This window comes from Chelon labrosus (genome assembly GCF_963514085.1).
Source record: "Chelon labrosus genome assembly, chromosome: 15".
Lineage (NCBI taxonomy): Eukaryota > Metazoa > Chordata > Actinopteri > Mugiliformes > Mugilidae > Chelon > Chelon labrosus.
Genome location: NC_140348.1, coordinates 16,865,600 through 16,890,707, shown reverse-complemented (window position 1 = coordinate 16,890,707; position 25,108 = coordinate 16,865,600). Strand labels below are relative to the sequence as shown.

Below are 25,108 nucleotides of genomic sequence, written 5' to 3'. Positions count from 1 at the left end.
CTTCTAGTCCATCACCACGGGAGCAAAATGTTGCGCTCGGAATCAAACTCTTCAATTACTCAGTCTCCTATAGGTTGGCAAATCTCACACTTTCTCACCTTGCTCCATGAACCCACCAGTGGTATGTGTGTCTGCACATCCGAGCGTGCGTGCTGCTTGTGTTGGTCCTGGTTTATGTGTGTGTGTGTGCGTGTGTGTGTGTGTGCAGTAGCTGCTCATTGTGAACGAATGGCATCCTCGGAAACCAGCCCCCACTCGCAATCAACTGTCATTCAGCTGCGGCTGGTTTTTCATGCATGCGGTTGTCTTTTGCGTGAGTCACATCACCCGCTGTCACTTTCTCCGAGGCAGCGTTTTCGGGAACGTGACGCCACGAGTCGTCTCTTTTTTAACCGTCTCGGCATGTCACGAGCTTCTTTTGCAGCTTTCAGGTTTGGTAAAATTCAACGGCGCATTTGAAAACCCTGTGAAAGGGATGCCGATCTGAATATCTATAAATATAAATGGCGAAATCTATCATTATCTTAAGTAACACACACAGAATAAAACTGGAAGACTGTTGCACAGTTTACTTTAATAGTGTGGCTTAGTGATTAAAACTGCATGCAGGCCTGTTTGTTTTTAACACAACAGTTTGGTTTATTCTGTGTAGTTTGTTTTCTTGGTTTTCTGATTCTTCTAATTTGGGCAGTTTTTTGGTCGTAGGAGTCTTTAGGCACAATAATATATGTATTTTTAATTTTGTAAACACTGTAAATAAAATGCTAGCTGCAAAACAAATAAGTTTTTCCACTACTGTCGCAGCAGTAATAGGACTTCTGTTGGACAGTATAGATAAGAAACTGCATGGGCCTTTTTGTAACACTGTGCTTTTTTGGAGAGAAGACAGTCCACAACATAGTAACACTTTATTTTATTATTAGGATGTTCCTCCCTAATAATTTCTTAATAATTAATTTTAAAGATTGGAAATTGCTATTTGGTGCTAATTATATAGCACATTTCCTATTTATTAATTCCTCTTAAAATGAGGAATTCATCCACAGTAAAGAAAACAGTTCAACATATGTGGACTTTTTGGGAAATTATTATGAAGTGGAAAATAAAGTGTTAAATCATCAGCATCATCTTCATCACATTCGTCAACATAAAACCCCATATCGGAGGCGTATTTATGCCGCGTGGCTCATCCGGAGTTTTGCTTCTCAGCTAAAGGCAGAACCAATGTGGAGCTGCGGGAGAAGTTCATCCTCCCGGAGGGAACCACGCAGGTGATGGCGAGCTTCCGCTACAGAGGCCGGAGGTCTCGGCCGTCCTCCAGAGGGGCCTCCCCCAACAGGTCCACCTCCAGCCAGAGCTGTCCGGTCCCGTCCCACCAACCGGTGACCAGCACGCCGAAGGTGAGTGGCTCCGTCTGTTTCTGTGCCATCGCCTCGTCTTCTGTCGCACCAGTCATTCTCCATCACGATTTTCCTCTTGATTTATCCTCACTTCAATGATCCGTTTTGCATTATTTTATCATTCTGACATTTATTTATTTAGGATTTGTCCATCTAGTCTTCCTTGTAGTTTTTGATTTGTGAATCCATGATTATTTTTTTTATTTTATTTTATTTACGATTGTTCCCCAGACTCCCCAACACATAACCCGCAATTATGATAAGCCATGGCTTACAAACAGCAAACCCTCCACTCCTCTTAAATCGTCAGACTCCTTCGGGAGCCAAGGTTCATCCTCAGAGGTATAGTCATAAACAGCAAACGGCCAGGAACGCTTCGCATACGTGACCCCACTGAAATCTGCATGCGATAAAAGTGACACACAGCAACACTAAGCAAAAACTATATTAATCAATGCATATTTCTGATTTGGCTGATTTCTGATTTCTGATTTGATTCTGCAATAAAATAAAAGCTGTCGAAGATTTTTGGACATAAGCAGATTTCAGATGGGTCTGTATATTTCTTTAAATAGCGGGCTTAATATTTCTTGGTACATTCTTGCTTGACAAAAACAATCTGCCTGATTTTAATCCCATTACACTCATATATTTAACCTGTGCATGTGTGACTGTTCAATCACTTATTAACTCTACATTAATTCATAACTAACTGCTTGTAAAAGACATGCTTCAATGGTTGGGTTTTTTCATTAAAAAAAAAACTCTAATTCTGGTTGTGCTTTCTGCTCTAACTCGTTATATACTTTATAATAATGTCCTTGTACTCCACAGCCAGCTGCCACCTATTATTATTATTGTTATTGAATGGAAGCAATTAAAGTTCTGTCTTTTACAGAGTACTGCGGTCCAAGGCAGCAAATTGCGTCTACCAGGGTATTTGTCCGGCAAAGGATTTCAATCCGGCGAAGAGGGAACCTTGATCAACGCTGCCGTTCTTAAAGCTCGGGCCCAGACAATAGGTGGTGAGTATAAGAGGGAATCCTTATCTGAACGGTGCTCATTGTCTGTATGAACATTTTGCTTTATCCACCTGAAATGATAACATTTCAGTTATAGGTTTAGCTTCAGTTCAGATATGAATATGAGGACGCTTGTCAGTATTTGCTCTGTCACAGATCTGTCATGGTGACAGCAGTTGCTACTGGCAACAGCAGGTGATAAGACACAGACACCTCTGTGCTCCTTCTTAACCCTTTATAGGGCTCTCATTGAAATATGTGGAAATTCTGCATTTCAACCCTAGAGTGTTCTTGTAGGTCATAAGAAGACTTTTTTACTTTTGTGAAATTTTAGATATAGAGATAATCGAGATTAATGAATTTACCCTTAAGTGGTAAACAAATGTAAACATGGATATAGACCATTAGAACATAAGTTCTGATTCAGACACTTGACAATATGACAATATGGTTCCTTGCCCCATAAAGCGTTAATCATCGTCCTTGATTTTTTTCTTTTCTCTAGAGTCGAGAAAAAATTCCAGCCGCCCGGGGAGTAAAGCCGGAAGCAGGGGTAGCAGTCGCAGAGGAAGCGACGCCTCTGACTTCGACATCTCGGACATCCAGTCCGTGTGCTCCGACGCGTCCGAGACAGTTGGCGAGTCCGCCAGAGCGACGCCACGCTCCGCGTCCCGCCAGCACGGAGGAAAGCCCTCCAAGATCCCCACTCCTCAAAAGAGAACCACGCCCCCGAGCAAACTGGCCAAGGGATCCAAGCGATAGTCAGTGGCCTTGAAAACAAACAACCCAGGAGCTAGTTGCACCCTAAACACATGAATGGACACTGGAGACGTCTAACTTAAAAGACTGCAAATGTGTTGAGTGTTATTTAAATCGTTGCGAAGATGTAAAATATTCTTTTCAGAGGCAATATGATTTAATATTATGTGAGAATGGAATGTTGACGGCCTTGTGCATTTGTTTTTAATGTATTTTATTTTTTTGTGAAAAATGTCAAATTGTTTTTATTGTATTTTAATTTTATTTATGCAAATCCTGTAGAGGTTTGATGAACACTAGCAAATCGGGGAATGACCATGTTGAACGGTTGACTTACATTTCTACACACTAATGAAGGGCAAAATGCAGGATAGCGCTCTGAGAGTTACTGAATGTACTGTAATTTATGTCTGCTGATGTTTGGAGTAGATGGTGCTTCATGGTACCAGTCGAGGCACTGCAATTATCTATTTAAGTGCTATGTTATACTGCCAACATGCATTTAAAGGGCAATGCAATATACTACAATAAACCCCATTTACGCACTGCAGAAACCTTTGAAAACCCTCTATTTAAATCAAGTAGCAGAAATAATCCTGACGCTTTCAAGTCCTGTTTGTTTGTCAGCAGCTGCAGCCCCTCTTTTGTCTGACCACTTCACAGCAACGTGTGCATTGACCTCGGAGAGGTGCCACTCCACGTAGACATTCTCTGTGCATCCGTGTCGATGTATGTTTAATTTCGGTAGAGCTGAAATTGTTACTGTAACATTACTTTGTAATAAACCTGCTTGCAGAAAGCCACCAGAAACTGGTGTGGACCACAGAATCGTGTCTGATTTGCTCGCTTTAGCCCGTTTGATCAGTCGTACTAGCCGTTCGGGATGGCAGTGTCTGTCGGTCTGAATTGTCTCAATAAATGTTGGGTTGATTGCCATGAAATGTTTCACTAATTAATTACCCCTTGAAGATTAATCTTAATCCTCCGACTTTTCTTGTCCCACTATCACGATGTTAAAACTTTGACATGAAGTGAAATATTTGTCTTGGCAAAGAAAATAAAAATCTTCTATGGTTCACACTGAACTTTTCGTACAGGGCCATCATCAGGTCCTCATTTGAACCGTCCTATTACCAAAAACTTTAAATAGCACAATGTTACATTGTGTTTATTGTTAATTAACAAATACTTGGAAGTTGATCCTGAATAAGACAAACATAATTTGAGATAACTGTCATTTTAAGGAGTCCTCACAGGGACGCTAAATGCTAAAAAAAAAATGATGTGATCAACATACTTTACAACATGCTACTATTAGGTTCTTATAGGCATGTTAGCATGCTTGCAAATTTCTTCACTGAGCCACGAGGATGCCTGCAAACATGTAGACGTCTGTAAAATCTTTCACATATTCTGCTAAACTGTGCTCAAGTGCTGCGTGCACGTTATAAAAAAAGTGCAAAACAGATTCAATGACAATTAAATCAGACACATTTTCCATTCTTGCTGCAGAATTTATCTACTGCTGCTATATTATGATATTCAGCTCTCTTTTTCCCTATAGCCTCCGTGCTGGACGCAGTGTGGTGGGTCAGATTGAAGGCGTGGTCTGGTCTGTGTGGAATGTTTGCAGAGCATCTTGTGTTTAGCTGTGACATACTACATCTTTCTCCCAGTGAGACTGCAGACGTTGAAGCGCTATATGTTCAAGAAATGTCACTGTTTTAAAAAAAACAATACATTGCTACAAAAGTCAAATTAATCTGTGCTGTTGTAAGACGTGTAAATAGGGTTAGGGTTAGTGTTCAAAAGCTCTGCACAGTAAAACACAAAAGCATTCTGAGAGTGGCATTGAACAACACTTTGATTAACTGAAACATAGGCTTATGCATCACCATTCACAGTTAATTTCTCCTTTTAATAGCTTTAACCTGCATAAAATTCATGCATTTATCAAGATTTAGTCATCACATAGATAGATAAATAGATATGTGCACACTCTAGTGATTGTGGGTCTGGCTGGCCTATGAGAAGAGAAAGATCCCCTGGGGACCAAAGGTGGAGTGGTGCTCAGGGGTCAGGCTCCTCAGAGACCCAGAGCTCCTCGTTTGAATGGTCCTCCTGTTCAGCTCAAACACTGGGTCCGGGATGGCACACTAGAGCGGGATATATCCTCATACCAGAAACTGGAAAAGATCCATCAGCAGGAGCCCTGAGACGTTCAGGAATATGTGAGTAAATCCAGTATTCTCTATTTTCTATTTATTTTTTAAAACACATTTAAAAAAGCAGTGGAATATAATATAAATAGGAACTGTTTGTGACATCGAGTTATTGAACAGAATGTAATTTGGTCAATTATGATTATTATCTAGTGAGCAGTGTAATTATGCATTCTTACTGTTAAAGTTAAATTTGAGAATGCTTGCATATGCAAAGCTGTGGATTCAGCTTCTGATGTTGAATATAATTGTATCATATAATATGGTTATAAGCCTTACTGGCTGCATCAGATAAATTAAAATATTCATAATTAAAATTATAATTAAAATCAAAAGTAATACTCTACCGATTTGGATTTGATATTCCAACAGGTTTGGGTAAAAATGTTCATTCCCCGTTTCTTGATTTTTCTTTACTCCACTCTGTCTGCATGTTTAACATTAATGCATAGACGTGTAGTTTTGAAACAAATTTGAGTGATTATGTTCTATATTTCTGAGCCACATGTACCTTCTAATCTTGAATCTCTTTGAAGAACTGATTTATTTAACTTCTGTACTGCAGGCACTTATAGCCCCTTACTTCAAAACATCGAAAATGCCAGTCTATAAAGAAATGCTGGTGTTTGCAGGACTCTTTTTGATCTTGGGATTGGCCCAATGTGAAAAGTTGCCAAGTAAGTTTGCTTTCTTACTCATACTCATTAGATGACTATTTTTCGATGCATAAAATTACCGTTACGCAGCTCAACTGCGCTTTGAAGTTGTATGATGGTGTGGGGTTGGGTTTATGCCGCTATCTTTGTCAGAACCTGTTAAAGACATTTTTAATCTCAGAAACCGATTTTCTAGTTGAATATTATATTGAATATTAATTATCTGACATGACTCAAGTCTTTCCTGGTTTAACACTTCACCATGACCAGCAGATGTCAGTGTTTATCAGATCATAGTTATCTGGGGTTTTCTTTTTCTTTTTTGCTCACACAGCAGCCGATAGTATCGTATTTCCTGCTCTCAGTGCCAGTGTGCACACTCAGAGGTCAGGAGGTCATTTTGGGGTTAAACTGCTTTCAGCTGAGTCACCATAAATGTACCAGTTAACACAATGTTTATTTCTACCTCTTGTGTCCCACAGACAGATAAGGCTGTCAGAACAAATTGACTAGTTTAACTTGGGCAGCAATAGTTTTAGTTGTAATGTTTTTTTTTTAAACATACTGTTGCTAACTCATTCATCATTTTTAGGTCACATTATCTGAATCCTTCGCCATCTTTTATCCACACATTTGAACCTCACAGGAAACACCACAGCTATGCTGATCTCATTCAAACTGCAAGACAAACCCTCCAGTGTTTAGCATTCAGTAGCTCAGTCCACCCATGAAAGAAAATAAATTACCTCATTGTATGACATGGCATTAATGATACTGAGTAGTGCAGCTCAAATCGGTGATGACATAGGATTTAGAAGTACTCCAGCACCTTTGATGCGTAATTGGTGTGACGTCAAGCTAAGCTCAGTGTTTGTGCCATGAGGTTTTGATCTGCTGGAGGAGTTTCGTGTGCCTGAGTCGCGAGGAGTGAGGAGAGTGGACGGCTCCCAACCTGAGTCAGTGGCCTACCGGGTCAACCCCTCCATCCATCTAAAGAGGACCATGAGGTACAGGTCTCATGCAGCTAATTTCAGTAAATCTGTAAAAATAAAGGTCACTTATGTTATAATAATAATAATAATAATAATAAGAAGAAGAAGAAGAAGAAGAAAACCTTTATTAGTCCCGCAATGGGGAAATTGCAGACCAAAAACTGAACCACCAAAAAGACTTTGGGTTTGTTCTAACTGTTCAATTTCTCACCTGGCTGCAGTGTTGTAGAAGTGGCATTGTTTTCAGGTGTACAGACAGCTGCAACTTCTCAACAGATCCAGTCACACCCTTAAGGCACACTGCACTTTGTCAGAGGTAAAAAAGACTTTCAAGAGTGGTGTTAAATTACTCTTTTAAAAGCAACTTAACACCTGTCTGAGAGGCTGTGTCGCACCTGCAGCACCGTCCAGTGATGATATCAAGAGGTCCTGGAGTACACCTGTACTGTACAACACTGCAGCAAGCTGAGAGGTTGAAGCACTTTTACAAGATGTTTCTGTTTATCAAGTTGTATTTACAACGATAATACCACAGTCACATTCATAGTGAATTATTCACGTAGCTACCTGCAATACAGGCAAAAATTAGCTACCAAGCTAGCTAACCTTGGCATCGGTGTTGTCAGTCTTTACGTGCACATCCCGATTTTAAATACACATGAAAATCATATTTCTTATCTTGAAAGCAATCATTGTGCACCGTTAAATGGAATAGATAATCTCTGTACTGAAGGAAGCTGAAGACTTAAGTTTCCACAACAGTCTCTTGAACTAGCACCGTGCTAGCTACCTAGCCTGTCCACATGTCCACAGGGAAATATCTCAAAACTATCTGCTGTATCACATTAGCAGACTAATATGTGGAACATGCAAGAATTTGAAATCTCACACCAGCAAAACAACGGCATTGTAAGCATGTAGCATGCTAATAACAGATTAGCTGAGCAGCACTGATAGCATTGCTGTAGACTGCGCTCAGTCTTGTTTTCCATTTGTCTTTCCCACAAAATATGCAGCAATCCCTTTTAGTTTAGTGCTTTGTTCGTATTTGATTTTCTGCTAAGTATTGAATTCAAATGTCACAGAAACAAATTGTGGGCTCAGGACTGTTTTCCTATGCTCAAATGGTAATGCAGATATTTACTGTAAGCATACAATTCAAGAGGCTCTGTTTTTACTTCTTATAAAATGAAAGCCTTATGTTCCCACAAAAGCTTTTAATTGCTGTTTTGTAAAGAAAAGCAGCCTTAGAGTTATCCAGCTCTCTAAACCTCACTCTCGTGTCTCAGTGATGTGTACCCAGATGGCCTTCCCTCCGACTACTCGGTCATCGCAACATTTAAGGTGACCAAGGATGCCGCCAAGATGTCCTGGAACCTGTGGCAGGTCAGTGACCCGGTGGGACGAGAGCAGGTGGGCCTGCGTTTCCAGGGTGATACGCGCTCTTTAGACTTCTTCTACACCAGTCCCCGTGGGAGCCAGATGCTGAGGACCTTCCACGGTGTAGAAAAGCTGTTTGATGGAGAGTGGCACAAATTGGCGCTGAGCGTGAAGGGCAGCCAGGTGAAGCTGCTGGTAGACTGCGAAGAGGTCAAAGTGGAGTCTATTGATGAGCCACGGCCAGTCATCCGCCAAGGCTACACCTCCATTGTGAAACGGGCAGCAAGAGATCGCTCCGTCTCTGTATGTTGACAGCTTGATTTATTTTTTTTAATATATATATTCTTTTGATTTCAGATGCATTAATTATTCACAATGTCTCCTGTTTCTGTCTAGGTGGACCTCCAGCAAATGAAAGTGTCATGTGACCCCGAGCAGGCTTACTCAGAGGGCTGCTGTGAGCTCTCCAGCGTGGTGTGTCATCTATGAACAAACATTTATGTACTCTCTCCATTAGAGATGTGTGTGGCGTTTTAAAAAATCACTCTGTTACCTGTCTGTCTGTGGCAGTGTGGAGGGTACGCAGAGATTGGCCTTACAGCCGGAAAAGCGTCCTGCAAGTGTATGCACGGACAACCTGGCATTCAAGGACCTCCCGGACCAAAGGTGAACGTAGCTGCAGAGAGAACTGGCTGAGCATACTGAAAAGACAAATTGAATATGTGGTGACATGTTTTTTTTTTTTTTTTTTATTCCTCTGCAGGGTCACAGAGGTCTTCCGGGGAAAGACGGAGACCAAGGAAGGCAAGGGAACTGGGTAAATAAATAAGCAATGTATTTCTCAGTCACCCTGATATCTGAACTTATGCCAGGCTGGCTGTATGATTAGTGTTTACTTAATGTATTCTCAGCATGAGCTACATCCGCTTCCTCTTGCTGCACAATAAAGAGTTAAGCTGACTCGTGGGTGAGTGACATTGTAAAACTTTCATTTGTGAGACAGCGACGAAGCTGTGGAAAATGGCAGGAGGAGCACAACTGAGACACGACAGGATGGAAACAGATCTGGAAGCAGAAGCGCCCGGCGATAGTAAACACAGGGCCTCCTTTCATAGTCTGTGAACTCACGTCCGCTTTGTAAGAGATTTAAGAAGAATACAAGATAAACACAAACCGGTGCGGATGCAACAGTAAATTTGTTTTTGTACTTCTGAAATAGCCATTTGCGTCTTAAAACACAGGCCCCGCTGGTTTAGAATATAGGATTAAACTCTAACTGGCGGAAGATCACAGGATTTCTAATGGTTTTGCTTTTCCATTTGGACGAAGTGGAGCCAAATGTAATGAATCCCACACACAGGAAAAATCAGGCAGTTGAGCAATAACTGTACCCTCTGAGTGTTTAGTAATGAGTGGTTTTAGTCTGCTCAACGATTGTGTGAAATTAGTTTTGGGTATTAAATGTTTTTATTTTCAAATTAATTTACTCCAGGTAAACAACATTATTATTATGCATCGGTGAATGAACAAACACTCTCACATTTCTATCCTTCAGAGAGCTGCCGACGTGATTATTTCCACTTTAAATTTATGACTTGTTAATCTCTTTGATGCTTAGCAGTCACTGTTGCTGGCACAGACCTGGGAGTCTTTTAAAAACAGCCAGGAGAACATGTGTTTAAAGGAGGAGGATTTTCTATTTATTTTTTTTATACATGTGTGATGGTTTGGCATTTAATATGCCCTTTGCACTCAAAGAAATCCCCCATTCTCCCTGAGCAAACACGTGTAGGCCTGAAGGCTGATGTACACACCGAGCACATTTCCAGAGCTGTACATGCTACAGTACATATTCATGTCTTGAGCTGCAGCTGTTGCTCATCCGAGAGTAAACATCTGTCTTGTGCAACTCTGCTCGGAGTTTTGACTCTCTGCCAGCTTGTGAATTGCAGAGCCCAAACTTGTTTATCTCCTTCCCTGCTGGCATCCTAGGAGGGCATTTCCTGGCACAGATATATGAACTGTCCATCACAGGTTGTGTGTGGTCCTTTACTCGTCTGAGCTATACCGCCTCAGAAATGTTGTAAAGTTCACGGTCGTGACTCTCGCCGTGCTGGCGGCCATCTCTGAGGTTAACCTCCGCTTAGCTGACTCAGCTTAAAGACCGTTTTAGGTGAGATGGTCAAATAAACTGACAACACAACGGCATCCCGGCCTTGTTCGGTGTGTTTGTTGACTCAGTGAAACGCAGCCAAGCGGAAAACACTTTTCCTTGTACTACTGTGGAAGTCAGCATCTGTGCAAACAACACTGATCCGTGTTTTATAAATCCCACTTGCGTATATTTTCCACCAATGTGACTAATACAAGTGCGATTGAAATTTATAGCATGTTCACGTTTTATAGTCAACTATCCTCATGATTTATTTCACATCATAGGTCAAAGGAAAAGCTTAACAGTTTGAGAGCTTTTTCTAGGCGAGACTGGTAAATATGAAGCTACCGCCAGGAAAATGTTCAGCTTAGCATTATTATCACAAATTGTGAATTACACATTTTGGTTTTGTTCTGGAAATTTGCTTCATTTCAAATGTATAACATGACATTTTGGGAAAAAAGTTCTCCAATTTTTGTCAGTTTTTAATTTAAAGTCTTTCAGATACACGTGACGCTAAAGCTGCTCCTTAGCTTAGCTTTAGCTATATAGCTAGCTACCTAACTTAGCTAATTTGCTGCAAAGACTTAAACTCTTGAAACCACAATCGTCTAAGGTCCATCCTCTGTCTAAAGGTAACTTGAGCACAGCACTTATTTATCCACCCGGGGAATCCATTATTTATTGAGTACTATGTGATGTCTACTGAGAAATTGTGCCACTGACACTACACTAAGTATTGTTCCCCTGCTGTACCAATAATAATTTACACCAATTCGCTTTGCTTAGCCAATAAAGCAGAATGAAGCCCAGAAAAATGAGAGGAAAAAAGTTGAACTGAGGCTCTGCGGTCTAATAAATGAAATAAATTTGTTCATTTTGTACAAGAAACTAAAATAATGTGAAAAATAAATTACAAATTATGGTCTTCTGGGGGACTATATCTGGCGCTGGTGCAGTTACTTCATGCAGTGTTGTCATTACAAACTTTTAATGTTGCATTTTGCACGGTATAAAGAAACAAGATGCAACATGCTAAAAGATGAGCTTCAGAGGTGTTGTTATAATCACCCAGGTCAGCTGTGTGCTTCTAGTCTTAATGCTAAGCTAAGCTAAGTTCCCATTTATCAAGGCACAAGAGTGCAACAAACACATGGAGAGAAAAGTGTTGAAATATTTCTTTTAAAGGTTTCTTTGACTTTGTTCCATGCATAAGTGACTGCAGGGTAATTAACACATGTTGTGTTTAAACAAGGAACAAATTTTACCACGTCTGAACAGTATAATGTCTCTGCAGTGAAACAAGTCTGGTTAATGACTTATTTTGCAGGGGATCCGGGGAAACACTGGAGCCTATGGCAACACTGGCGAGCCAGGCCCAAAGGTGAGCTCTGTCACTGTGTGTTCCTGTTGGTGTTAAACTTCAGTTTGACTTGTTTTCCAGATGCATTAATGAAATCTCACATCCTCAGGGCGAGGAGGGGATCAAAGGCGAGAAAGGGTTGAGAGGACCCTGGGGACAAGTGGTAATTCATCACTCAGATTTATCTTTTTTCTTCACCGTGAAGTGTTTCAATTGTGTATTAATGAGATGTTGTGTTACCAGGGAGACAGAGGCCCTAAAGGGTTGAAAGGATTAAAAGGGGCAGCGGGCTTCAAGGTAAGCTCCTGTGCTGGGTTCAGGCTTTAAATCGGACCTGTTTACATGGCTGACGCTACAAGTTTGTTGTTGTCGAACTTTATAGACAACTCACTGGACTTACTGTTGACATTTTGACTGTAATTAAAGGGAGTTCGGGGACCACCCGGAGACATTGGAGGGACCGGGACACCAGGCGAAGTTGTAAGCAAACCTTCCACACACTTTTGAAAGTCATTATGTAGCTACTGTATTACTAACATCTTGGCCTCTTTGAAGGGCGCTAAAGGAGACAAAGGATATGAAGGGATTCCCGGGTTTCAAGGAGTTAAGGTATCCATGTTTCGTCCATTCCTTCTCCATATGGTATTCCATTTAAAACCATATAAACCCATCATTTCCTGTTTTATTTTTTAGGGTGAAAAAGGGACTGCTGGTGTGGCAGGCCGAGCCGGGCCCAGAGGAAAGCAGGTAGGTTGTTGCGGGATTCCCTGTTCCATATTCCATAATAAGACACTCTTAATTCTTTGTCCACATTCAAATTTCCCCCATGAGAGCGTGAAGAACCGATGAATCATTTTTAATGTGGTAAAACACTGGAATAGAACTATGCTTCTGGCTTATGTGCCGTCTCCATAAACAATATTAGTTCGTGTAGCTGGATTTTGGCTGAGATCTGACGGCCTGAACTATATCAACATAAACTGGTGAGTCACTGAGAGAAGAGCCTGAACGGCAGTGATAACCTGCTCTATTTTATATGAAGGAAGACTTAAGGAAGGCTGCCCGGTCCTCCATGTTGCTTAGTGGAGGTTGCAGATAATAAAATATTAATTTGTTTCTCCATATGATGATTTGACAGGGTATTGTAGGAGACCCTGGGGAAGGAGGAACACCGGGACAGAAGGGGAAGCCTGTAAGTGTCACAAATTAATCACAATGACAATGATTATAAACCAGCTGTTCTGAATTTTGATGAGTAATCTTTTTCTGCTTGAACGTGTGTAAACTAGGGCATCCAAGGACCGGTGGGCAGAACTGGCACCGTTGGACAGAAGGTGATTCGCTATCGCCACATCCAGCACCTCACACCTGAGTATTACGCTCAAACATAAACTGTCTGGTTTATAATAATGATTGCATCTTCATAGGGCATTATTGGAGATCCAGGTTTCTCTGGCAGAGACGGTGATCCGGGAATAGAGGTATTATACTCGGCTGATAATCACATCTCTATGCTGGAAGTTGGAAGCAGTGCTCTGGTATCGCTTTACTGTAAATGTCTCCGGTCCCTTCCAGGCTTATCAGGGACCACAAGGCCTCAGTGGAAAACTTGGACGAGGTGGAGTTAAGGTAACTCACGGATCTTGTTCGGTTTTTCTAAATAAAAGTAAAATGGAGTTGTTTTGGCAGATTCATTTGGGCCCATTTGTGTATTTTACAGGGGGAGAGAGGCACCCTGGGGCCAGCAGGAGAAATGGGTCCCCAAGGCCAAACTGTAAGTCACATTTTCAAGCATTTCAATCATGGAAGACAAGCACATCATACGTATTATTTGTAAAGTAGTTTGCCATCGCAAGGGGGGGACAACAAAGAATAACACAGTCCCTCAGGTTGATTTGATAAATGTTTTATTCTCAAGGGCTTAAGAGGTTACAAGGGTTCTGCAGGGAAGCCAGGAAGACCTGGATTTATTGGCCCACCTGGACCTACAGTAAGTACTCCAGATGAATTTCCTTCACTCTTCCAAACACTAGTTCATTTTCTTCAGGCTATTAAACCATGTCCTCTCTTTACAGGGACATGTGGGTGTGCCTGGAAAAGCAGGAAGCAAGGTAATACATCATCATCCATTACCCATTAGAGATATAAAATGAAGGCAAAATTACTATATAATGGCACAATTACTGCGGCTGTTCAGGAAAGATCTGCTGGGTCAATGGACCACATAGAATTTAAGATTGGCAAATGCGCTCTCTTTCCAAACCAAGACTTTTCCTGATTTGGATAGAAACCTTGTGTTTCAATAGTAACAAATGGGCCAAGGAGAAACAGCCTTTAAGTTGATAAGGTTTGATGACCACAATTTCAACAATCAGAGCCGTAATGAACGACCATTAAGACACAGAGGAAACAGTTCAATAAGTTAGATTAGGGGCCGCCCTTCAGGGCATGTTGGCTCAGCATGTCCTATGCTCCCCATCTGGTCAGGAGGTCACACTGAGTGCTCGACTCCCCCTCGGGACATGTTCTTGACGTATACAGTATGTCCCACGCCAATGAAAAAGACAGATATTCCTACAGAAACCACAAATTCAGCTGTTTATGTTTCTGTGGCGTCCTCTAGAACAAACAAATCAGATAAAAACAAACCACGTCTGGACCAGAAAGCTGGCACAGCTCTGATTTAAGGGAATTGATAAGTGCGACATCAGACTTGATTTGTCATTGTGTACTCAGTCAGGTTTGGCCAGACAGTTCCACACAGATCAGCTGCAGTGTACGGAAATGTCTGCTGAACGCGAGTCCTTGAGGTAATACTGTTATTAAAGCATTAGAGAACCCGTCAGGCTTGAAAGGTGGCTCTGAATATTGTGTAAGAAGTATCAAGTGAAGGATCAGTTTGTAACCAGTTCGGAGACATGGCGATTATAATAGTTTCCAGCAAGGCTCCACACTCACTGCAAAAAAAATAAATAAAAATGAACCGCATTTTTTAAGTGCCTCTAGCTGCACGACTTACTCCTCCAAGATTTGAGGATACCATAAACAAACAGAATAAGAAAATCACATTTTGCAACGTGTATGGATATCAACATACAACCTGCAGTAAAAACGCTAACGATCCCGTAAATGGGTTATGCTTGCACGTCATTTTGAATAATGTCAATGCACGCTGCTTGGCTAGCGAGTTAAAAAAAACGAAAGAAAAAGAAAGTCAGACAAAAAAACCTGCTATCCAAAATCCCCGGCAGAGAGCAACATTGCCGGCATAAGCTGGTCAAACGCAGGCCACGGATATAAATCAAGAACAAACTTCAGACACGATGGAATGAACTTGGTTGCAAAAATGTGTTTATGTACACATCCAGCAGCAACCGAGGAACATAATCCACTCTTGTTTCTCTGACAGATGTAAGGTCTCCATTTTAGCATTACCATTGTTTACTAGTAACTCCTTGGGGGAAATTTCTGCCACTTGAGCTGCTGAATTGGAATATTTTCTCCAGTGACTTGCTAAGTGTCTGTTTACTCTTCGTGCCTGAGCAAGGAGTGTATAGTTGCAGAAAACAGAAAACAACTGCTTGCCGCAGCCAAAGGGAGCACTACACGAGATGTGAGAGAGAATCAAAAGTGTAATGTTGCTTGTCAGACAGTTAAACATTGTGGTGAAAGTCAGTATAAAGTTTGGTAATGCTGCAGATTCAAGGGATAATTCCCTGTAGGTCAGTTGCTTTTGATTTATTTGTTGTGAGGCTTCTCAGCAGTATCTTCATTTGCCTTGTACAGGGTGACACAGGGATCCAGGGGATCAAAGGAGTTCAAGGTGCACAGGTACTGCCATAAATATTTCACACTCAATGCTCACTTTGACCTCTTCACTTCTTTTACCTAACGCCAATGTGCTTTTCTTTTTTTTAAAGGGAGGAAAAGGAGTTAAGGGCCCAAAAGGAAAGGTGAGCTGTGATTTAGTTGGTAGATTCAATAACATTTCCACCATTTGAAAATCTCGGCACAGCCCATTTCACTTTACGGAGTGCATATGGTCCTATCCTCCCGATTTAATTTCAGGATAAATCATAACATGTTGGCCGCGACTGGTTGGGTCACTAGTGCAGTCAAGCAGGTGCAATGTTTCCAAGATTGTGTTTCCCTAATGCTCTGATATTTCTGCCGTTACATCAGTTGGAAAATCCTGCATTTGTCACATTCTCTGAACAGTTTAATATGAATCCATCAAATCACATTCCAAACATATCTAGAGCATCTGCAGATGCGATAAGAGCAGGAACGCCCACTACTGCACCAAAATGAATCTTGCACATTTCTCAATCGTTCTCTGTCATCACAGTTTCCAGGTTTTTATACATTCAGATAATCTGTTTATATAGCAGTTTTGGCACATTTTGGTTTTTCATTTCATTCTGTTCACATTTACTTGTATTTTGCATGTTTACTCCTATCAGTATAACATGAAATACATTTTAGGCAGTTACTTCTTCCCATAAAGTTTATGTCCATGCAAAAGTGATTACATGTTGCATTCTGATGGACACACTTGCTCTGTCCTGAACTGCGTCCTGCTGATGTTTTTAACATGCTCTGTAGGTTGGAGACAGGGGTAAGCAGGGTCCTCAGGGAGGACGGGGGAAGCGTGGCCCTGCAGGCCCACCTGGACGATCAGGTCCCGTCGGAGTCAAGGGGGTTCGAGGAGAAGGAGGACCAGATGGCTTTCAGGGGCCCCCAGGTCCACCAGTAAGTAAAATCCAAGCCTCTGAGTCTGTTATTTGGCTGATACGACAAACATTACAGTATTTACAGTACAGAGTAGGACTTTGTGTGTTCAGCTCTGTAACAGAAACGTAATGCCATGCCCTTAAGTCTCTACTATAACTGGCACTTGATCTGTCTGTGAATAATGGCGCAGAAACAGCAGAGTAATCATTTGCTCTAGTAGCTAAATTGACTGACGCACACTGTGTTTGCTAACAACTTTGGTGTCAAGAACACATTTAATCAGCTTCTCATTAGTCTGTAGTTAGTAGTGACTCACAGCAAGAGTTTCATTTAGTGTGGCTATAAATCCATAATGAGCCTCAGGAAAGACTGCTGGCTTTGTTCGCTGCATTTGCTCAGAGGGGCTGCCATTGCTTCAGCATGCCCTGTCCTGTAATATTCCATATAACATGTCCCACAGTTGGGTCACTTCCAGTGATGGATGTGGTAATGATTTGTTACGCAGGGGCCGACCCTTCCTGCTCAACACGTGATCGAGGTTTGCAAGAAAGTGGTCCTGGAGCAGATGTCCGCCTTCGCCAACTCAGTGAAGAGGACGTGTGCGGCTGTCTGTCCTCTCTATGGGGATGTTCCCATGGGCGCCCCCGGTCCCCCTGGACAGAAAGGACCCCCCGGACCTCCTGTGAGTTTTACAGTTTGGATGGTCGTTGCTCAGTGTTTATCGGACTGCACACTCGCAAAACCATTCCTTCAGGTGTAACCTCACCTCTCGCAGACCTTTAGCTGAGACGTACCCTCGGCGTGCAGTACATTCTCCATACATTGTTAATTTTTTTTCTCCCTGGCTGAGTAAAATGCAAACACATTGCGAGGGTCTGGACTGGACTAAGAGAGCTGAAGTATTTGGCAGAAAAGCTTGGAATGAAAACATTACGATTTTCCACGTCTCCATGAGGACAAATAAGGAGTCACAGACTAGACACTTGGTCTGTGTTGAATGGTTTTTGGAGAGTATCAAGGCTGTCCTTGGATTGAAAAGCCTTTTCCACATTATTACACAGTGTAGAATCAATTCATGTTCCACAACTTCTAATCACAAAGACACTCAGCCTGATAAATGTTCTTCAAGCCAAAACTATATATGCATATAAATATTCCACTATATTAGATTATGGTCTGTAAGCCTGATGTTGTCAATTAAAGCCAGAACAAGAGATGCACCAGCACTGCACTGTGTTTTCCCATCAGAGTATTGAATGGCCAGCTGAATAAATCTTCTCAGGCGTTTTGTACAGAGCTGGTCTGAAGTGAATGGAGCCGCCACGATTTGAAAAGAGAACCTAAGAAGAAACAAAACATTGCACGGTTTGTGCTGAAAACACACAAAAGATTAACGGTGTATTTTCCTGTTGATGATGTTGTCAGGGGGACCCTGGTAATGATGGTGCTGATGGAGAAGTGGGCCTACCGGGATTCTACGGAGAAGCTGGAGATCTGGGCCGAAAAGGAGAACCAGGTGCGAAATACAAGACTGACAGATTATGAATGGAGTGTTATTAAAACCCCGAGCTATAACTCACCGAGGCTTGTTTTAGGGAGAACAGGTGCTGGAAAAAGAAAAGATATCAAATCCTGATGATTTTTTTCTGGCCACCAAGGAGCAGAGCAACAAACGCACACCACCACTGTTATGACATAATGCAGTTAACATGGGACATAAGTTTAGTACAGCTGGCCTTTAGGTCTGTTTAGGACACCAGCAATTCCTCCTGCTAACTGTCCATCTGCCGTTATGTAGCGTACAGAAGTACAGGGCGCTTTAAGACCTTTTTCACTACAAATACCCTTCACTGATACAGATTTAACGCATCATGAAAATAGCTCTTCTGTGACCTTTTTTAAGGTCTAATTGAGGTAAGGTTATAGCAGTGTCATCAGGAGTTATTGACCTGTATGCTGAAGGTAAAAATTTAAACTCATGAATTATTTATACTTTACAAATCTGAGAGTTTCAAAGACAAAGTGTACGGGAAGCTGGTCTAGCGGTTTGGACTACACTGGATCCAAGCCGTAGATACACACAAGCTCCCAAAACCTACCTAGCCTACATCATAGTGTGACGTGAATGTCCCCAGACCTAAAACAATCAGGCATAACATTAAAACCGCTGACAGTGACCATCTTGTGACAATGCAGTTTTCTGTTTTTGATACATTTGGATGTTACTTAGACATGTACCACCCACCTAGACCAGAGCACCCACCCCATAGCAATGACACTCCTTGATGGCAGCAGCCATCCCCAGCAGGACGCAGCCTGACACAGGCACACACACAAAAACGGTTTAGGAACAACTCAAAAAACAGCACAAGGTGTTGACCTTGTTTCCAAATTTACTAGATCACAAACTCATCAGGTATCTGTGGGATGATCCACAGAAGCCCCTCCCCTCAACCCATGGGACCCAAAGGCCTCCACTAACAACATTCTGTTGCCAGACACCACAGGACACCCTCAGAAGGCCCATGTCCATTTTCTGATTAGTCACAACTGTTTTGGAGGCACAAGGGAGAGCTACACAATATTAGGAAGGTGGTCATAATGTTCTGCCTGTTTGATGTACAACAACATGTTCACAACGAAGTAGAGCAATCACAGATGTTGTATCTGTGATTGCTCCAAAATGCATTTCCTCGATCTCTCAGTGTCTGAACACGCACAGAAAATTCAACCTCCGTCTGCACCTCTGACGTCTTCCCCCTGGCTAGTCACCAACTTGCTGGTGACTAGCATTCTAGCTTTCTCGTTTCTGTGTAAAATCTTCATCGCTAAAGAAATGAGTCACCATAATTAGTCAATCGTAAGAGTCGAGTAAATGACGTGGAGTAAAAGTACATGATTTCCCCTCTGAAATACAGAGTAGTGAAATGACTTTCCACCACTGGAAAAAAATATGTGACTAGCTTCCATCAGGAACCACGCTACATGAAACCGCTGAGTCAAATACTGTAAACGTTGTAAGTTATCGTGTAGATTCTCAGCTCTACTTTATGGTTTGAGGCCTGCGCATGATGTCACACTCGTACTACATTCCCGTGCCAGGTCAGTGAAATCGAAGAATATTTACAAGGTGTTTTAAACATGTTTTTAACCATGACTTCATCGACACATAGCTTACGGTCTTTAATCAACATGAACGACTGGGGAACAGCATATCAGTCTGTTTGCTGTCATTTCGGCATTTCATGTGTGTGCGTGTTTTTGTTTGTGTCTGGCTTGCAGGTGACAGTGGAGACAAAGGTGATAAAGGAGCCAAGGGTTATGGCCTACCTGGCTACACTGGAAATCAGGGACCTAATGGTAATGTCTTGTTTGAACTTGTCTTGTTTTGGATGATTTGGTCAGTGCATTATTTTACAAACTGAATTTACATGAGTCTGGGCTTTAAATCCCAAGGCAAGGGGGAGGGAGGTTTACTGTAAGAGGAGTTCATTATTTGCCAAAAAAAGAAATTATTTTTCTCTGGAAATACTCTGTTCTTGGAATCTGTGAAAACAGCTTTATTCAGCTAGCTGAGCAGACTGCGAGGCCTGAAGACTAAACAACATTTCTGCCTAAATCACAGGTCAGCGTGGACGTCTTGGCAGGGCCTTCGACGGCCAGCCCGGGAAGCAGGGCCAGAGGGGACACGTAGGCCGACCTGGACTCAGGGGCCACCCAGGTCTCAGAGGGCCTCCAGGTGTCTGTGTCACCTCCGGGTGTGCTCAACTCAACTCCACAAGCGGCACACCTCCGCCAGCACCGCGGAGGTTGAGAAATCGCCCTTAAAAAGAGTCTCTGTGGACCGTGAAAATGATCTGAAGTGTAAAAGATTGTTTTTTGTTAATATGCGTCTGTTCAATTAAACGGAGAGTGCTCATGTAAATACGCAAATCGAATCTGAACTGAACTTCTGGGAACCAAAGATACCAAATAACAAAATATATTGTACAAAAAGGACCGTCTACATTTGAAACTTTTTTTTTTATTATTTAAAACCAATTCTAAGTTGTCATTAAGGATCTGTTCTTTATAATAAAAATCCAAAAATGATATTGACTTTTAAAAAAGTGTGTCATTATAGTGCAACTTTATAGTCACATTTCAGAACACATACATATATAATACTTCAAGAACAAATTATCTGACTACACTACAATATAACACAACAGTTTCTGATATTCTGTATAAGATATGAACCTTGAGTGAAGGAAAAATGGAATTCATTAACTGGGAAGAGCTCGGAGTTGTTTTTGTAAAAAGCAGAAGTTCTTCAGAATCAAAATGTGGGCGAGACACCCCGGCCAGGAAACAACGCTAGACTGCGAAGTGACTTCAGTGTAGCAACCAAATTCCACATCATTTATTCATTGGCACTGCAATGGCTGTAAAACACTGTGTAAATGTTTCTCTGTGCCAATGAGAGCCTAGAATCACCCCAGTATTATCAGAATCGAATCCCTTTGGTGTGAAAACACTGAAAAGTCACTTTTTTTGTTTGTTTGTTTTTTTGTCAGTGAACAACCTGCACGTTAGCTGGATGTCTCTGTTTTTAGGTGTTGAAAGTAGAGGAGAGGACCCAAAGGCAGATTGCCGAAACTAAAAGAGAGCTTTGACACAAACATTGAAGCAGGAACCAAAAAAAAATAAAAATCAGTGAAACAAAGGAACTGGTAGAGGAGGACACAGACGGTGGCTAGAAACAGACAAAAGACACAATCGAAAAATCACAAGGAGCATATCAAAACAACTAAGATGGCACATGAAAGAGGCTGGTGTGTTTCTGTCAAGGTGATCAGAGGCGAACTGGTAAAGAAAGAAAGGAGCACAGAGGCTAAATACAGGTGGCACAACGAGACTCAGGTGCAACACATCAGGGCGGGGCTAATAATCAGGAGCAGCAACTACAAGGGGGAGGTGAAGAAATCTGGAAAGACAGAGTTTAGAAGTAAAACAGGAAGTGCCCATAGAGTTAACCATGACTATTCATTCATTCATTCATCTTCTGTAACCGATTGTCATGAGAAGGGTCGCAGGGGGGGCTGGAGTCAATCCCAGCTGTCATCGGGCGAGAGGAGGGGTACACCCTGGACAGGTCGCCAGTCTATCACAGGGCTAACACAGAGAGACAGACAACCGTTCACACTCACACGCACACCTACGGCCAATTTAGAATCACCAATGAACCTAACGAGCATGTCTTTGGACGGTGGGAGGAAGCCGGAGTACTTGGAGAGAACCCAAGCAGACACAGGGAGAACATGCTAACTCCACACAGAAAGGCCCAGTTGGCCCATGAATTCGAACCCGGGACCTTCTTACTGTGAGGCATCAGTGCTAACCACCACGTCACTGTTCCACCTAAATGTGACTAGATGTGACAATCAGGCAAGCAAACTAAAACTCATCAGACGGAATCTAGGATGCAGCAAAAGATTCAAAAATGGACCAACAACCAAAGACCAATGGCACAGTCAGACTAAAGTGGAAAACTGAAAATCATTCAACAGACTCTCGCTGGAACATAATATTGAATTTCCTAAACACTTTTTAGATTTTAGAGATGGGGGTGCTGTGGAGTACTGTTGTAGACTTTTTACTAAATATAAAACTCTCTGTACGTCCCCATGTGACAGGTTTGGTAATCCTGTGTTTGTGTTTGAAAATCAAACTATTAATGACCAACAACCTTTTATTCCTGGCCTGCATGGACCCTCCAGATGAAAATCCTGCTGGTCAAATGGTTAGGAGACTTTAAATTGCTTAAAGGGTATGAGGTATCCTACATGTCTATCTGTATTAGCTCTGCAACGGGCCGACGCCCTGTCCCGGTCATTTGCCCTTTTTACTTCTGTGATCAATGTATGTTGGGAAAGGCTCTGTCAAAGGCTCTGTCGATGCTGCAGCCCAGAAAAGACCTAATGAGTTCAGAAAAATAACGACCGCTTTCCACACCTCGAATCTGACGGAGCCACTTGTGAAAGGCGAAACCCACAGGGAGCTCAGCATGTGGCTCTCCTCAGCATCTTTCCTGGCTCGGGGTGGCGTTCTCTGTTTGTCGTCATCCTGCACCCCTTTCTGCGAGTGCGGCATCATGTGTGCCATGCTGCTCTGTTTTGTTCCATCAAAGGATGCTATGGCCACATCTGTCATGGAAACTATTACTAATACGATTATCCTCTGAATTTTCTCTCTGGGCTCAACCGTTCGCTTCAGACATGCTCACTATTTATCTCTGTGGCAAACCAGTCAAGTGATCATGATAAATACGGCTTAATGCATGTGAGTTGATTATAACGACCTAGTACAGTTGAGCTTCAAAGTAATGGCACCAAATCAGAGGCTGTTGCAGAGAGGTCTTATGTTGTCCTTGGGCAGTTATTTAAAAGTTTCAGAGCAACTGCCAAACACTGAAGATTGTGGCTGATGTAGGGCATAAGCCAAACCTGTTTTTGTGTTTTGTAGAAGTGAAAGTAAGCAGAGTGGTGCTGGTGCTGTTAGTTCTCCATTTCATCAATTACACTGACTCAGCCTTTATACCACATGCACACGTTTAAACATAATGCCTGGATGGGCAGGACATAAACTTTTTCTGGTTTGATTTGTGCGTGCAATTTATTTATTTTTTTTCATTTGTGCAAACCAGTTGCATATTTCTTCAACTTCAAACCTATTCATTCCCTTTTTACTCAGTAAAATTGTTAAAGAAGTTGAGTTTCATGCAAAAGAAAAAGACAAAAGTCCTCTGATAGTCATGATGGAAAAAGAGGGCGATACAAAAATCTCTTAAAAGGACTTTATTCATTTTCTCAGAGGTTGTGGGTCGATATGATGGGAACCACCCGCGGTTGTGAGCAGCCAAATAGAAAACAGGTTTTTAATGATTTTCGAGCATCTTTGATCAGTCTTTTCCAAACTTGTTGTCAAAAAAACAGGATTTCTGGCAACATTCAAGCCTCTTCACAGCAAATCTATAAACAGGAGTTTGATTGTTAGTGCGGACTCGTAAACATTTTACATACATTTTAATGCCGTGCGTGCCAGAAAGGCACAAATTCACGCACACACACACACACAACAAAGAATAAATAAACTTTTTGGAAAGCACAAAATTAACAGTTCCCACCATGATGGGTGGGAGATGATGAAACAGAAAAAAAAATCTGATGCACTGCTTTTTAATCGGCAGTAAAGAAGAGATTTGGGAGAACTGCTGCATTATAGAGTCAGGAAGTGGCTGTGAGAGAGAACACTTTTTAAAGCCACAACTGTTGTGGGCATGGGGGCTCGAGGCCTTGTTAGGATTTAATTGCATTTAATAATTAAAGCTGTCTTGTTCTGCTAAAGCCTCCCTTTAATTACTTTGAAAATGCGTAAGTTATGTAAGCAAATCATTTCACCTGTTCCCACAGATTTCAAACAAACTTCACTCAACTACAAACCCGTTTACCTACATTATAATTTTTGCAGGTTACTTTTATCACATCAGATCTGACCACATGACCACACTGATCAATGTCTGCGCATGTTGCATGTGTAAACACAGACTTTCTGCCCTGCGGTTGCCTTCATGTGCACCTCCTGTTGGTTATAAACCAGAGACCAGGGTCTACGGAGACGGAGGATTACTCAGCGCTGGAAAGTCTAGTCTCACCGGCAGGTCGGCCACTCCCAGGCTCCAGACACCAACTCAGTATTTGCACATGTGATCCACCAGAGTGTGCTGAGGCTCAGGGTCAACAAGGCCGTCGTCGGGAAAGCGCTGGTGCTCTCAGCATAGCGAGACTAACTGTCCATGAGGACATGAGACTGTCCACGAGGCTGTTAGCTTGTTTTACTGACCCTGAACATGATATTGAGAATATACATACATATAGAACGATTGAAGAAGTATTCAGATTTTCTTTTTAAGTAATTAAAGTGCAAAGACATTATACATGGAAAACACACATCAGACTACGAGTAGAGTAATAGATACATCAGAGTATTGCAGTTATACACTATTCTGCATAACATTGTGATCACCTTCCGAATATTGTGTAAGTTTCCAAAACAACTCTGGGCCCATGTCCATTCTGCTCGTCAGAGAATGGACATGGGCCTCCTGAGGGTGTCCTGTGGTATGTGGTTGTGGTGTCCCTTTGCGTCTTGTGGGTTGAGAGGAAGGACCTCTGCGGATCAGGCTTGTTCCAGTGCATCCCACGGATATTTGATCAGTTTCGGATGTAGGGAATTTGGAGGGCAGGTTTTTTGAATTTATCTAAAACGTTTTAGTGTTTTAGTGTGTGCCTATGTCAGGCTGCATTCTGCTGGGGATGGTTGCTGCCATCAAGGAGTGTCACCGCTATGGGGTGGGGGTGCCTGGTCTGGTCTAGGGGGGTGGTAC

At 42.0% G+C, this 25,108-nt stretch overlaps 2 protein-coding genes across 5 annotated transcripts in view; both read left to right on the top strand.

Moving 5' to 3' along the window:
• The window catches only part of dst (dystonin), a gene marked incomplete at its 3' end in the record, with an annotated part of 77,790 nt that extends 74,606 nt beyond the window's left edge, over positions 1-3,184 (top strand). For 3 of the 4 annotated variants that reach the window (XM_084561311.1, XM_084561310.1, XM_084561313.1), the window contains 4 exons: positions 1,210-1,400; positions 1,632-1,742; positions 2,299-2,425; positions 2,928-3,184. In XM_084561311.1, the coding sequence (XP_084417437.1) occupies positions 1,210-1,400; positions 1,632-1,742; positions 2,299-2,425; positions 2,928-3,184 (686 nt within the window). The remainder of the gene's footprint in view (positions 1-1,209; positions 1,401-1,631; positions 1,743-2,298; positions 2,426-2,927) is intronic. The other variant, XM_084561312.1, reaches the window with a different exon arrangement.
• Positions 3,185-5,908: 2,724 nt separating this feature from the next.
• Positions 5,909-20,511, top strand: LOC311500116 (uncharacterized protein; the record flags this gene model as incomplete). Its single annotated transcript, XM_084561315.1, has 26 exons — positions 5,909-6,080; positions 6,943-7,066; positions 8,341-8,734; positions 8,828-8,905; positions 9,002-9,097; positions 9,195-9,248; positions 11,917-11,970; positions 12,059-12,112; positions 12,193-12,246; positions 12,376-12,429; positions 12,505-12,558; positions 12,643-12,696; positions 13,088-13,141; positions 13,239-13,283; positions 13,377-13,430; positions 13,525-13,578; positions 13,670-13,723; positions 13,868-13,939; positions 14,025-14,060; positions 15,736-15,780; positions 15,870-15,902; positions 16,555-16,701; positions 17,189-17,365; positions 18,109-18,199; positions 19,966-20,043; positions 20,309-20,511. 26 exons carry the CDS (start codon positions 5,909-5,911, stop codon positions 20,509-20,511), a joined length of 2,385 nt encoding a protein of 794 aa, XP_084417441.1.
• Positions 20,512-25,108: the final 4,597 nt, after the last annotated feature.